This window comes from Vigna unguiculata, unplaced genomic scaffold (genome assembly GCF_004118075.2).
Source record: "Vigna unguiculata cultivar IT97K-499-35 unplaced genomic scaffold, ASM411807v1 contig_266, whole genome shotgun sequence".
Classification (NCBI taxonomy): Eukaryota; Viridiplantae; Streptophyta; class Magnoliopsida; order Fabales; family Fabaceae; genus Vigna; species Vigna unguiculata.
This window is the reverse complement of record NW_021010970.1, coordinates 277,818-294,862: the sequence shown is the minus strand read 5'-3', so window position 1 is coordinate 294,862 and position 17,045 is coordinate 277,818. Positions and strand designations below refer to the sequence as shown.

At 31.5% G+C, this 17,045-nt stretch overlaps 1 protein-coding gene across 1 annotated transcript; it reads right to left on the bottom strand.

Moving 5' to 3' along the window:
• Positions 1-3,274: 3,274 nt before the first annotated feature.
• LOC114171448 (U-box domain-containing protein 56-like) lies at positions 3,275-4,048 on the bottom strand. Its single transcript, XM_028056461.1, has 2 exons — positions 3,860-4,048; positions 3,275-3,574 (listed from the first exon to the last, which is right to left on the bottom strand). Exons 1-2 carry the CDS (start codon positions 4,046-4,048, stop codon positions 3,275-3,277), a joined length of 489 nt encoding a protein of 162 aa, XP_027912262.1.
• Between the last annotated feature and the right edge of the window lie 12,997 nt (positions 4,049-17,045).

The following is a 17,045-nucleotide window of genomic DNA, read 5'->3' as shown; positions in this document are numbered from 1 at the left end:
TATATATATATATATGTGTGTATGATGTGAAGAAATTCATGATGCGAGAGACTTTTATTTTAGAACACTAGTTAAGAATAATTAATATACATCGAATATCGTAAAAGTTTATTATTAATTATGATATTAAATCAAATTCGACATGATAACCTTCAATACAATTTTATGTTATTTAAAGAACAAAAATGCCCAGAAATATTACTGCTATGTTTAATATTTTATTTAATTTTCACGAGTAAAAGTTAAAAAACAATTAAATGATAAAATAATTATATTTTAATATTGTCAAAATTTAAAATATAATTAAATATAAAATGTTTAAATTAATAGAAAAACCAACAAAGATTGGTGTTAAATATCTAAAAAATTTACAAAAAAGAAATTAAAGTATCAATTTGCGACATCATTGAATTTTCTCTTCTGATATTTCAATAACCTTTTGCAACATTCATGCTTAACCAAATATCAAGAAATACACAATATAAAAGTATAGATAAGTTAGTTGAAGACGAACACCGTCTCTTCTATTCTTCTTCTCTCTCTAGGTAGGTTACAGATTACTTTTTCTTCATCTCACCAAACCTTCTCTCTTCTCTTAAAAGAACGAGAATGAAACCTACTCTTTCGTCTATCTTAAAGCAATGCTATCACCAGTATCAAGAAATGTATCGTTATTATGGTTAATAAGAAACCTATTCTCTGATTTTGGCTTCACAAGAAACCCTAACCATGCATCCTTATTACTACCAATACGAATGCAGTATCATGTGACAACTTTTTGTTTTATTTATTATTTTTTTATATATTTTATGTTAGTGTTCAATTTTAAATTTAAGATTTCATTTTTCATATTATTTTATTTTCATTCTTTTAGTTTTTTATATTATAATATTTTAGGCTTGTAGGGAAAGTTTATGAACAATTATCTTTTATTTTAAAATCCTTTTACACCTTAGAATTTGTTTAACTGTGCACGTATATGCACATTCTTGTAAAAAAAATGAGTAAATTTTTCTATTTTATAATAGGTCTAAATAAGTAATGGAAATAAATAGAAATGAATAGATAGGAAATTCCAATCTTTTGAAGAAGTTGAAGTTGAATTTTAAGTATGATATTCTAAAGTTTGGAAAACATAAAACACGAGATTGTTCTTTTTGGTTTATATATTTTATCCAAATTTTTATACTTTTAATTTATTACATCAAAAAAATATAATTAAAGGCCATTTTTGTTTCGAAACTACACAATACCTAGCAAAGCTAAAACAAATATAATTTTCTAAATCTTAATTGGTAAACAAATTCAGAATACAATATTCAAATAATTATTCAAATAATTTACAAAACATTACACTTGTTCAAATCACAAACCTACAAATCAACCACATATAACACAATATCAAATCATCGTATGTTTCAAGTATTTGTGTTTAGGACATTTAACGTGGAGTGCCAAAATTTACAAAGACAGTATTCAAATGTTTAATTAACATTCCCGTTATGTGTCCTAAATAAGGGAACATGAAATATACCTAAGAAAAAGAAAATGAAGAAATGTTATATCTAAAATAGAGAAACAAAAATACATCAAATCTAATTAATTGTAAAAATTGGAAGCATCAAGTCCATCCTTTAAAACGCGGAAGTGACGAAACTTGTGTTTTTTTTATTGAGAAGGAACTTCAAAGAGAAGCCAATCCTTTACATATAATTAAAAATATTAAGACTTTAAATATTTTAAATATTAAGACTCATGTAATAAACAGACTCTAATATAACTGAAAATATAATCTATATTTTAGGACTTTACTTTTAAAATTCTTTAAATATTAAATCTGCTTAACTAAATATAAAAAAATATTAAAGTATCAATTTGAGACTTCATTGAATTTTCTCTTCTGATTTTTCGATAACCTTAACATTCCTTTTAGCTTAACTAAATATCAAAAAATACACAATATTTCAATATATAAAATTATTGATTATGAATACATAAAACTAGCGATATAAAGAAATGAAAAAAATGTGAAACATTTTTGTGACAAATCTATTAAAAAGATTAAAATATAGAAAAGTTAGTTGAAGAAGAACACTATCTCTTCTCACTACAAAAAAAGTGAATATTTGTGACGGTTAAAATTACAAGTTCTAGCGGTTAAAACCCGTCACAAATGACATTTCTAACGGTTTAAATAACCGTCAGAATTATGAATGTCAAAAACAGATTGTGACAAAAATATTCTAACTGCTGGTATTGTCAGAAAAAAAATAATAGCGATTAAAAACCGCCACAAAATGTAGTCTAATTTATTTATATTTCATCATATTTTGACAGTTAAAAACTGTCACAAAATGCATCATATTTTGATGGTTAAAAATCGTTACAACATGCATCATATTTTTTACGGTTAAAAACTGCCACAAAATGCATCATATTTTGACGGTTAAAAAACCGCCACAAAATATATCACATTTTGACGGTTAAAAATCATCACAAATAAAATACATTTAAGCTCCTGTTTCAAGCATTCCCTTTTAAAAAAAAAAAAAGAATCTTTTTTCACTATGTTACTATTTGCTTTAGATAAACCCATACATAAAGGAATAACCAACCACATCATGACCATTTGAGATTCTCACTTTATAAAATTGTTGCTACAATCAAATTTAGACAGTTCCTTCACATGAATCAAAATTTCCTTATATAAAACTAACAAAAATATAAACATAATCACATAAAGAGTCGTTCTGATATATATCTTATATAATGTGTACTTCAGAACTATTGTAGGATAATCATGTTGTTGTCTAACCTATACACGACGATAGGTATAAATTGTGATTGAAGAACCTGATCCAAGCTAACAAAATGAAATGATAACTTTCTTTCCTAGATATGTATATAAAAAATAGATATACAATTCAATTAAAATGGGAGAAAAGCACTAGATAAGTGGTTTTGGAGCCAGTCATGGATTGTAGAACGAAGAGCATAATGGGAACAAGATTGTGAGGGTCAAGCTTATCATTAGTCATTGGTGAGTTGTCATTACCACCATCAAGCCATCATTGTATAGCCTTAGCTTCATAAGTAAAACCATCTATAAGTTCTAGCGGTTAAAACTCGTCACAAATGACATTTCTGACGGTTTAAATAATCGTCAGAATTACGAATGTCAAAAATAGATTGTGACAAAAATATTCTAACTACTAGTATTGTCAAAAGAAAAAAAATAATAGCGGTTAAAAATTGCCACAAAATGTAGTCTAATTTATTTATATTTCATCATATTTTGTCGGTTAAAAACAGTCACAAAATACATCATATTTTGACGGTTTTGAAGCCGGTCATGGATTGCAGAACGAAGAGCATAATTGGGAACAAGATTGTGAGGGTCAAGCTTATCATTAGTCATTGGTGAGTTGTCATTACTACCATTAAGCCATCCTTGTATAGCCTCAGCTTCATAAGTAAAACCATCTACATCTACATGTGGATCTCGCATGACTTCCAACAAAGTGGGAACACATGCAGGGAGAATTTTCTTAGATATCACTCCACCGATTGGAAACTATATTGCAAGAGAAGAAAACAAAGGTAGAGAGAACTATATTGACAATAACAGTAAAGAAAATTATGCATCTTATGCTTCGCTATTCAACTACAGTATGCAAACAATTAAACGCTTGCCTTCTCATGCTTCAGGGTTAAAGGTGATCAACTTTGAGTTTGGGTCACTTGGAGGACCATTGTAAAGGCCCTCAACTCAATAAAACAAGGAGATCCCTAAACTATCATTGTCCTAGAAAATACCAGAAGAATCCTACACACAGTGCTTGCAATTTTAGAATATTACATCAGATCCCCAAGTGTCAGCTGCAAGTTGAATCATCAACCTCCTTGCAAGCTCTTTGACCATGTTGTTAGTGTACTTCTGTCCAAGAGCACATTTACAAATGATGTTGTCGAATAGTTCAAGAAGCAACTCACATAGATTCACAGAAAATGCATCTCCCAAGCTTGCTTCGCCTATCTTTTTGACCATATCAAATTAACATTATCTATCTCACCCAAATGGTGGTGCACTCTATTAGAAAACTCAAAATCAGATTTTCTTTTTCACTGTTTCATATTAATTTTTCTTCAAGCTATGCATAAATAAACATTAATTATAAAGTAAGTGCAGCTGCTACAAATTCTAAAATAAGTCAAAAAAAAAAATAGCTTCACGCATGCTACTTGTCATAGCACAGTATCAACCAAAATTTGCTTATTAAGAAATTCTAGGTTAATCGAAGCTTTACCTTCTAGTTTTTAAAATAGCAAACTGATAATGACACAAATTATAAGGGGAAAAAGTATTTGATGGTTCACCTTTTTGCTATTTCAAACCAAGAAATCCCCGCAGTAATTTTCCACCATCGTCGGAGAAAAGTGAAAAGTAAGAATTGAGAATGCACAACGAAAAGAAATGATAACACCTGCTAGAGGGAAATGAAGAAGCCCTTGAGAGAGAAAACCTGAGAGGAGAGGAGAAGACGAGACAAGTCACAGATATTTGATTTACAAAGTTTCCAGTTCTCTGTTTTGAAACTTTAACAACTCCAAAAGCATATAAGTTTAAAATAATTTAAATTTTGTGACGGTTAAAAAAATAACATAAATAAAAATATTTGTAGCGGTTTATTAAAACGCTAAAAAAAACTAATTAAAAATAAATTTTTTGTAGTGTTTGTTCTTCTTCTCTCTAGGTAGGTTACAAATTACTTGTTCTTCATCTCACCAAACCTTCTCTCTTCTCTTAAAAGAACGAGAAGAAAACCTACTCTCTCGTCTTTCGTCTATCTTAGAGATGTATCGTTACTATTGTAAATAAGAATCCTATTCTCTGATTTTGGATTTACAAGAAACCCTAACCATGCATCCTTATTATTATCAATACGAATGCAGTAACATGTGGCAACTTTTTGTTTTATTTATTATTCTTTTATATATTTTATGTTAAGTGTCCAATTTTAAATTTAAGATTTCATTTTTCATATTATTTTATTTTCATTCTTTTTGTTTTTATATTATAATGTTTTAGGCTTGTAGGGAAAGTTTATGAACAATTATCTTTTATTTTAAAATTCTTTTCTACAAATATAAACTCTTTCTCAGACTAGGGGTAGACAAAAAATCTAATTTTCTTAATCTAATCCACTTTTGCTTTGATCCAATCCATTTAAAATTCATTTAATGGATCTGGATTTCAATCTAATTTAAATCTTATATATTTTATGGATTGGATATTCATTGTATAAATCAAGATTTTCAAATATGGATAATCCAAATAATCCAATCTCAATTTTCAGTTTAAATTTTTAGTTGGGTTAAGGTAAAGGTTGAGATGGACTAGGCTAAATGTAGACTCGGGTGGGCCTTGGTCGATGACCTGTACGGACCGAGCAGGCCCGACGACCATAAAAGGTTGGACGAGCCTAAAGATATGAACGGGCTAGGAGGGCTTGACAAACCGGACGAGTCGATCGGGTCCAACGACCCAGAAAATTCAGGAGAGCCCAATGACCCGAATGGGCCCAACGACTAGGAAAATTTGAGTGAGCTTGATGACCCGAACAGGCCAGTGGGCCCGATGACCAGAACGGGCCAAGCGAGCCCGATGACCCGAACGGGTCAAGCGGGCAATAAGATCCAAATGGGCCAGATAGGCCTAAAAACCCTAACGGGCTAGTCGGGCCCGATGATCCAAACGTGCCAGGAGGGCCCAAGACCCGAACAGGCCAGGCGAGCCCGAAGACCTGAACGGGTCAGGCGGGCCCGAAGACTCGAACTGGCCAGGCAGGCTGAAGATTTTAACGGCACAGGTAGGCTCGAAGACCTGAACAGCCAGGCGGGCCCGAAGACCCGAACTGGCCAGGCAGGCCCGAAGATCCAAATGGGTCAAGCAGGACCGAAGACCCGAACAGGCCAAGCAGACCCGGTGACCAAAACTAGTCAGGCAAACCTAATGACCAAAATAGGTCAGGTGGGCTTGAACACCCGAACGTGCCAAATGGGCCCAAAGAACTGAACGGGCCAAACGAGGTCGAAGAACAAAATGGGCTAGGTGGGCCTGATGACCCGAACGGGCACGCCAGGCCCGATTACCCAAACGAGCATAGCGGGCCTGAAGACTCAAATGGACTAGGATGGAAGTGGAAAGAACCAAATGGATTATGAATTTTGAACTTGATCCAAATATTAGGACTGGATTTAAATCTTGATCCAAATATTTGGATCTGGATTTAAAAAAAAGCCAAACTAGTTTGCTAAAGAAATGGATTTGGGTTGAAAATCTAATCCAATTATTTAATCTAAACTGTATGTGGATTTGATCATTAAAAATCTAATCCATACTCACCCCTATCTCAGACTGAAATAATGGATACGATATCAATCAAGAACACAAATAAAAAAAAAAAACTAACTAACAAATACTATAGACTATAAAAAAATTATCATCATATACATGTACAAACATTTGGAATTAAAACAACCATTTTAAATTTTAAAAAAAATAAAACATTAATGATACATAATTGGTACAATTAAGATTGACATAACTTTTTGGACACCTTAATTTTGAGTACAATATAACGAAAAAATGTTATCTTTAAGTTTCATTTAACTCCTAAAAATATAAAAAATAATGGTTAAACCATACCAAAAAATAGAAATAAAACCTAATTGACTTCTCCAATTTAAATTACATATATGATTATTTATTTACATATTTGATTCAAATGTTACTCATCTCCAAAATGATTTTTTTAATACACAGTATAATATTATTAAAATTATCTTTTGAATGAAATATATTTATTTTAGTTCTTTTTATATACCAATTTTCAACTTCTTTTCAACAAAATGTATTACAAAAGTATTAAAATCACATTGATTTTCTTGAAAACCAATGAGTTAATATATGAAAAGAAAATTTTTAAATATTTTAAATATTAATTAAAATAATTAACACAAAAATAAAGAGGAAATGTAAATAATTACCTTTTAAAGAGAAAAATTGTAAAAATTATATTGAATTATACAATTTAAAAAATATATTTATAATAAAAATATTATTGAATTATAAAATTATACAATTATATAAATTCTTTCAAACGACAAATAAATTTTTTATTAGTGAGTTGTTAAAATAAAATAAAATCTTTAATTAAGAATTAAGAAAGATCAAGAGAAAAATTCTCCCTTGTAACTGCGGTTATTATAATTATTTTTTACCTAATACTCCTAAAATCTTAAATTTTAACGTCAGTTTGATATATAATTTAGTGGCGGTTTGAACCATCACTATTTGTTTTTCGTCAATTAAATAACTGACATGGAATTTGACGTCACAAAGCATCATAACGTTGGTTAATTATAACCGCCAGCAAAAATATTAAGGTCGATTTTAACCACCATTAAGTAAATTTTAAAAAAGGTATATTTAATACTTAGCGGCAGTTGTAATCGTCGGTAAATTCAAAAATTTTAAAAATTTAGCGATGTTTGTAACCAAGTGAATTTTACAAAAATTATATTTAATACTTGGTGGTTAAAATAATTATATTGAATACCTTAGCTACAGTTAAAGTCATATTTAAAATAAAAAGAAAAACCTAAAATCTATTTATCAAACATGTCAAAGGTGTTCAAATAATATTTATTTACTGACATAGCAGAAAATAATTAAGTGGATAACAATTTCTAAATTAGAAAATACCAATAATGCTACTTATTTTTGTATATTATACAAAAAATTTATAAAAAATTTAAAGTGCTTCAAGACACACATTGGGTTTCAAGTAGGATCAACAACATTCACACGATCACACGATCTGCTCTTGTAAGTGTAAGTCCCAAATCACCAATATGAGACGTCTAGATAAATATAGAAGCTCCAACACCTTGGAAATCCTGAAATCCAAACAATAGTGACCTATTAGACAAAAGAACATTTAAGGAATTACCAAGGTTAGTGAGGGCAAAGCACTTACATAACCAATACCAATAGAATTTCTTGAGGAATTAAAAATGAGTTTTATCAAAAGAATGTAATGGTATATTTTCTCTTGATTGTTGTCTAGTATATACCATTTCATTATTTTAATTTCTTAATCAGTATCCACAGTTAAAGGTAACAATTCTCTTATTACAAGCAGCTAGTTAAATTCTATGTGAAAAGGAAATAAACAAATCTCATGATTTTATAAGTGTAGAGTTATAAATATACTATTATACGTTGTACTTGAGGAATGCAGAGACTTGTTATGGTTAGACCAGCGAGTTAGTCGTTTCTAAAAACCATGTTTGATTGAAGTGTTTGAGAGAACTTTGTTCTCTGCATGAAAGCCTAACTAGTCTTTTCTAACAGAAAGCTTGCCATGAACAAGGTCTTTCCAAGCTCTGATGTTAAATTGTTTTTGCTACCGGTGTTTCCAAGTAATGAGAATCAGACACCTTTTTAAAGAACATAAAAGTTTGTTAGAATTTTTAATTAAGTGAAAATTGTCATAAAGTAAAGGTTACATAATTCATTCATCTTTATCATTAGTGGGTAAAAAGGAAATCTTCGATCATTTTCAAGCATACCGTTATCTCTTTGCTTTTCAATTTTTTTGTGTGAACTGTGTTCTATATTTTGGAACACAAATAGTCCTTACTTATGCTATAGATGAACCAACACGTTTATCCCTGTTAGAAGCATGCTAGGGTTCTTTATAAGGTGTCCTTAAAGTTAAGAAAATTTTGAAAAAAAAGAAAATATTAAGATCTTTTGAAAAAAAGAAAATCCAAAGCAACTAATTGTAAAAAAAAACCCTATTGTTTCAACCTTCAACTAACACATTATACTTGAAGAAACAATAGTAACATAAATTAAAGTACACAAGTAGAATACATAAGTGCAGTATAGCAGACTCACCAATGCTAGATCAAAAATTGGTGAAAGGTGGTAAAATTTACCTGGCTTTCCTCCATTCAAAATTACACTTTCAGCTGGTTCCACACCATATAGTTGGGGGAAACGAAGAAGAAATTGTAAATTTAGCACAAGAAAACCTATCCCATAATCACTGCTAGCATATTATGCACTATAAAAAAATATACCTTGATGTCTGGATTTTTCTGCTTGAAGAATTTTCTAGCACCTGTTATTGATCCTCCAATTCCTATCTCTGTAACCAAAGCATCAATTTTCTTTCCTGAGTCTCTGCAGATATCAAAGGCCCATTGTCTCATAATAAATCTACAATGATGGAAAATTAATCAGCATACAACCACTAACCTAGAAATATGTTGTGAATAATGAGGTTTGGTACTACTATTTTATGCAAGGAATAAAAGAACACTATATAAAAGAAGACCAAGATTTGAAACATTTAAACAGTGACATACAAAATGACATACAGTAGTTACATGGAAAAAAAATTAAGTTTTTGTAAAACGTATGATGATGAAACAAAAAATATAGAAAAAAAATTGTTGAAACTGAAATGAGCCTTGGTATTTGACATAAAAGAAATCTTGATGGTGATAAATGACCAAATGACAATGCAATCATGTAACTCATCTATCTTGGTTTAAGGAAATAAGAAAAAGTGAACAAAATTATTTGGCATCTCAATAGTTGGACTACCAAATCTTACGTAAAAAAAAGTTGTCAAATAAACCATGTGGATTTTAGCAATTAAAATATAGAAAGAATTGGTTCACAAGGAAAATAATGCCAAGCTTACGTGATACATAAACACTTTCATGCACTCAATACTTGCCACAATTCACCTCAAAGTAAGCGTAGGCCAACTTTAATTGTCATGTTTGGATAAAATTTGGATGAGTGCCTTAATGAATTCTGATGCACCAAATGAAGAACAAAGAAATTATTCCCTTCAAAATTCTTTTGTGCTCTCCAACTTTAACCTCAAATTAACACAAACTCAAACCTAAAATTCTGGTTTTTTAAGGCATCCCCCAGATTCTAATTAGGCTATATCTTAAATTTCTAGGAAGGCCTTAACCAAAATTCTAATACATACACAACATCAAAATTTTATCCTTGTGGTTGTTATTGAACCAATTGGATCACTTGTAAATGGGTCATTGTAAGATCACATGTATGGTAGATGTCTAGTCTTACAAATCTAATTGAGATGTGCAATCCCAAATGTGAGGAGTGTGAGTCAAAGATCATGTACTGGCCAGCGATAAGACCAAAATAGCACACATAAGTAAGCACAAACTAATTTTGAGGCCCAAACTAAATAAAGGAGGATCAAGTTCAAAAAATGAGATTGCATTAACATGTTGGTGAACATAGCCACTCTCTTTGGAAAACTGAAGGAACATGAACTAGAGCTTGAAAGACTCAAGGAAGAAGAGGATGGAGAAAAGAGGCACACTATAGCCTTGAAGAGTGTTGTGAAATCTAGAACAAAGCTTAAGAAAACATAATCTGCAGATGACTCAAATGATGGAAATTCTGACAGTGAAGCCTTGAGTTTAATGGTAAAAAGGTTCTATAAATTCTTGAAGTTTAAAAATAAGACTAACAATAGTTATGCAGACAATAAGAGACAGTCCAGAAAGTAGGAACGTTCTAGCACTCCAACCTGCTATGAGTGTGGCAAAACATGACACATCAAACCACATTGCCCTGTACTAAAGATTAAACAGAAGTTGGAAGAGAATACCAAGGCAAAGAAGCACATGAAGAAAAAGAAAGCTTATATTGCCTATAGAAGACAATGATTCCAGCATATCCAGTGAATCGGATGAGAGCACTGAGGAGGAAAACAATGTGTCTGATGGCTGGAACAGGATCCTCTAAAAGTAGTGTGAGTAGTTTCAAATATGAACATGATGAAAATAACTACTATGAATTGCTTGATGCCTTTAATTAATTACATAAGGAAGCCACGAAACTGCAAAGGTCAAATAATAAACGTAGAGGAGAAATTAAATGGCTTGAAAGAAGAATAAAGCAACTAGAAGAGGAGAATGAAAATTTAATGTCAACACTTAATTTCGTCCGGGTAAATGCATTTGTTTGGTTAAAATAATAATAATAATAATAAGAATATAAATAATATATAATATGATAATAATAATAATAAATAATAATAAAATAAAATAAAATAATATGTTTGGATTGATAGTAGGTTTTTTTTTAACTTTAATTCTAGAACGGGAAAAAGAAAAAGAAAAGAAAAAAGAAAAAAACCAAGAGAAGGAGAATCTAATTTATTATCACACTCTTTTTATGAGCCCAAATATTTTACATATTTTCACCCCCACTATTTGCTATTTACACTCTCCACATGACATGACAGAAGAGAACGTTTCATAATTTCTGTTTTTAGAAAAGGGTATAATATTAGGAGCCATTTTTTTAATAGTAATTTGAATAAATATCTTGTATTTACACTTATGTGTCTCTTTCTGTTGTCAGTCGGCGAAAGATATTATTTTAATTAGAAGAAAAAAATATTTTTGATAATAATGCTTTTAGAAAATGGTACGATTTTAATATTTAAAAGAAAGTATTCCTGATAATAATTAGAATAAATTATATGAATAATATGTTATGATTACGATCTTTATGTGACAGAAAATATGATTCTAGTAATTATAGGCAATATTTCGTTAATAATTATAATCAATACTGTAGATATTATGCAACGATTTAATAAGACCAATTCCTTCCCCATATATTTTTTTTATAATTAAATACTAGAATCTCAATCGTACCCAAGGGGCCTATATAAGTACAAAATTTCTCTAATACAAGGGACACAAAAAAAATTCGAAAAATCCTATCTCTTTTTTATTATAGAGCATACACGCAAAAAGGGGTCACCTTAAGGTAGATTTTCTTTGCTCGTAATGCTTTTCATGATTCTCTTATAACATCACATATATGATCGTTTGAATTGTTGTATGATTAAATGTGTTTGGGGTCCTCATGTTAGATGATTTTGGGTTTATCATTGATGTGTTCAACCTTTCTCTTTTCCTTTATTTTTTATCTTGGTACTTAAAAATGTGTTTTTCGTAGACTTTAGTTCTCTAAAAAAAATAATAATAAATAAATAAATAAAATAAAAAATTATATTTTCTTTTATATAAGTTGTGAATGTCATGTCAAGTCTCGGACTTGCTTGATAATCAAAACACTCTTTTATAGGCTTTTAATTCTTTTTTTTTGAAAGAAAATTAGAAATAACAAAAAATAAAAAAATTATAAAATCATCTTAAATATCATGTCAAATCTCATATTTGCTTGATAACTAAATATTTATCATGTAGAATCTTGGGTTCTCTTGATATTATTAATAAAATATACATATACATAAAAATCTAGAAAATTAAAAAAACAAAATAATAATATCAAACAACAAATTTTTTATAAAGGACTATGTAACATCTCGTCCGGATATTACAAATTTACTTAATAAAATAAGATAATAATATTAAATGCTCATTTATTAAGCTCCATTTTTCAAAACATAGGAAATATAAAACTTTTATTACATCCGAAGTTAACTCAAATCCATAAAATTTAAAACTCAATTACAATGTCTACGGGTAGTAATATGAAATATTAAAAATTCTTTAAAAACTCATAAAATATAAAACTCTGAGAATGTCCTCTCCCAACTAGCCCCGCTCCGGCTCCATGCCTCACCAGATCCAACTGCAACATCGACTGCTCCCGTGTACCGCGTACATGATCATCGCCAAACACAAGCAGATAGTGTGAGCTAACAGAATAAAACATATGCATCAATTTATATAACAAAACACACACAATCCAAGGAACTCCATCCTTTGATCTCATCTCACATGGACGCCAACATGTAATCCATGTTTTACATTTTTGATTGATAGTCTCAATATATCGTTGCTGCCAACCTACAAGCCACCACTCGTAGGACACATGCAGGAACACTCGCTACTTCGAGCCACAACTCAAAGAATGCTCATATTACCCTCCATCTTGAGCCATAACTCCATGAATACTACAACATTTGACCCTTGAGATATTGCCCAAAGCCTCGTAGACCACGCACCAGTACTTGCATAATACTGGTTTTTAAGCACCCAAAACAAAGTAAAACCAATCCATTCACATTTCATATATATTCTCCACCTTTAAACCCATGCTAGCATTCAATTCTAACTTATGAATAACGCATGCTCAAACAAGTATAAGCAACATCATTCTAACAATTTAAGCACATGATCTTAGGCACCAATGCAAATTAATATTGACACACAAGCCTTCATCAATAACCAATTCTCCACCTGTGACTAATCATAAGGAACATTCAAATTGATATAGACTTACCACATAACCCAATAATGCTTCATTAGAAGTTACTTGAAATTATCAAGAGCTTAATCATGTATTTCAAAGACTCAAAAATCAGCAATATTGAGTAACGTATATTACTAGCTACTGTCCTCTAAATCCAATCTCCACCGTTCAAAGTGAAGAACTTCATGTTATGGAGCACCTGTCAAAATTTCACCTAAATCGGACGTTTAACGAATTGAGAATTGCAGTTTTACGAAAACTGCGCAAACCAGAAAAAAATGGCGGCCCCTAGCGCCCACAAATCACGAAGGTTGTGCCTGGCGGTGCAAAACAAGCGCCTGGCGGTTCCTGTACCGCGAAAAGTACGAAAAACAATGTTTTTCATGAATAGAACACCATGCACGTCTCTGGTATGGCGCCTGGCGGCCAATTGAGTGCCGCCAGACGGTTCCTGCAGTTTCAGGAATCCATCAACCCTTCCCTTGCGCCTACGAACCTCAACCAGCCCAACCATCCTGATTTCCTTCAGTTTTGACTCAATACTCACCACTCAAAGGTTTAGGAACACAATTCATCCAATAAGTTTGTAGTTCATTACGCAATTTGTTATACAATTTCCGAAAACCCCAATTCTTCCACCCTAACATTCATTCATAGCCAATCTCATTTGATTCCTTCGCAATACCATGACTATTCACAATTAATCCCTTCCTTTTTGTCCGAATGTTGTTAAAATGCCTTTTGCACCGAACCAAAGCAACCTAGAAAATGCAAAAGCCGAAAATCGAACCAAAACGAAAAGCGTCGCCTGGCGGCACTAAGCTCACTGCCAGGCGATTCCTATTAGGAACTCAGAAAAATAGGCAAAATGCATGTGTCGCCTAGCAGCAGTTCATCACCTGCCAGGCGGTTTCTGGAAAAATTCCCAGAAACGCGAAATTCAACAAAAATAGACATTGATCATGCAATAACATACGATACAACATACATTTAATTATTAACCAATTAAAACGACATTAATCAGCTCCCCTAACCTGGAATTTCCTTTGCTTAGAGTTTGAATTATGAGTCTTCCCTTAAGCACCAATGACCTCGCTTTGATTCCTTCCAAAAAAAAACTCTTCTTTTCACACTAGAATCACAATTTTCTCTCTGGAATTTCGCTCCTCACAAGGTCCTCTCTAATGGCAGCCTCAAAAAAACTCTTTCTCTCCCTTAATTCACTTTTTAATTAGGTATTAAGGGTGATTAATGGCCAAAACGAAAATTATCTCATTGATGGTGGTAATTGCCATTCAAGCACAATTATGAGATGATTTTTCAGCCCTTACTTGGCTGCCAATTCAGCTAGGATTTCCTCTGCCCTTTCACATTCAAGCCAAAACTAATTTTTGCAAAAAGAAAGTTTACTTTGGTTCTGCCAAGGTTTGAACTCATAACCAAACCAATGTCATCCTAATGCACAACCACTCAACCAATTCATGTTTCGTGATAATTCTAATAATTATAACTCAACATGATCATGCACATAATTAAAATAATAACAATTAAATAACACATAAATAGCATACATAGGACTTGAACCTAAGTCCTCTCACATATTTACAGTACTCTCAACCACTTGAGCTAGTACTTTTCCACATCATAACAATCTCCATTAAATGCCATAAAGGCTCCCCTACCCGTATTTATTAAATAATTATTTATTTAATTATTTAAATTTCACGGGTCTTACAAACTACGTTATTCCTGATTTTCCAAATGGAAATACGTAGGAGCGAGGTACAGTCCTCGTCGGGCCAAAAAAATAAAAAAATAATTTTGTTTGAATCTTTAATATTTTCTTATGTGTTTTTTTATTTTGTTTGATTTTTTTAGGGAATAACAAATATTCTAAACATCAAAATTCTACTTTTCACACTTAATTAAAGAGGGAACCGTCTTAAGACGGGCGTTGTGGGGTGCTAATACCTTCCCTACACGTAACCGACTCCTGAACCCAAATTTGGTTTCGAACACCATTCTTTTAAGGTTTTTCTATAGTTTTCCATAATAAACTATGGAGGCGACTCCTCTGTACTATTTAAAGTGATTTTCACCGTCCCGCCGTGATCTCGGTTGCGATAGATGGCGACTCCACTAAGGACGTTTTGGAGAGTTGATCCTATTGGTTATGTCTGCGAAAGGTATGTTGTTTTTATATATTCGTTTTCCCCTTTTTCGTTTTATTTCATGTATATTTATCTATCTTTGTTTGTCTTGATGCCATGTTTACTCTTTAATGTCCTCATATAATTATATTGTTAAAATTATTGAACCCTATGGTAGAAGACAATTGTTATATCTGTCTAGGAATTTTCTGGTTATTTTGCATGTGTGGGTTTGGGTAGTCTTAGGTTGCTCCATTCACACACTACACATGGTAGGCTAGTGCATTCATTTTAATATTGGGGTCCTATACCCGGACCTGAGTTAGTCGTAAGGAGTGGAGGTCCAACAATTGTTATGCTAGATCTCGGATCTACTTGACTATTGGGAAGACTTCATCTAGAGTTTGCTTCCTCTTGACATGTCACATTTGTTAGGTCGCCTATCGTTGTGGATTATGTCTTGAGGTTGACTTCAGCTCTAGAAGCATGTGAGATAATTTAGAGCTATCCTTGGAAGAATTATATAAAAACCCATAGACCAGAAAATAGATTTCTCTACACCTTCTTGGACACAAAGGCAACGTGCATTATTTCTTTATTTTTTTAATCTTTTCATTCTTATAGAATTAAGTAGTTAATTTTCAACCGTGTCATATTTGCATCAACGTATAAATAAGGGTCTCTTGAGGTGCATACATGCATTACATCCACATCTTTTTTTCATTCATGCATGGTACCATGCACATAGTTTTAAGGTAAATAACATTTTAACATTCACTTGACACGTAGCATGGATTCACTTTGGATTCATGTCACAATGTATAATGCATAATATTCATCCCATTGTTTTTTCATGCCACCTTGCATAGTACATACCATACATACACTAACATGCATGTGTATAGGTAGTTTCCAAATTTGTAGCATCTTGCATTTTCATGTCACTTTGCATAACACATAACATGCATCAACATATCTTGAAAAAAAAGTTGCACTACAATAATTTTAAAAATTAATTGTTTCCTATTTTTTGTTAATAAATTCATGGAATTTTGCGAAAAGTGAAAAAAATAAGAGAAAATAAATTATTCTTTGGTCAAATCAGTTTGTTGAATAAATGGATAATTTTTATGAAAAGTGACACACTTTTGAAACTTTGCTCTAATTTGGGTACATGGAATTGCTAAAATTCACTTCCTTTCCCATCCCATTTCCCATCACCTTTCTCCAATAAACCTTTTCTTTGTATTCCATGGAGGATCATCATAAAGGGCATGTGCCTTAAAATGAATTAAAATTGAAGTAAGTCTTTGAACACAAAAAAAAGGAAAAAAATGAAGAAAAGTCTGCTAGACTGAAAACCCAAAAGGGCGGTCTATGAAAAAAGTAAGACAACAAAAAAATAGAAAATAATACAAAAAAAAGTAAAGGCAAAGTAGGGGCAACCTCTGATGTGATTGAATTTTTTTCCCTTTTGGATTAAAGCTTTTGAAATTAAAACAATCATGAGTTGAAATGATGTGTGGCCATGT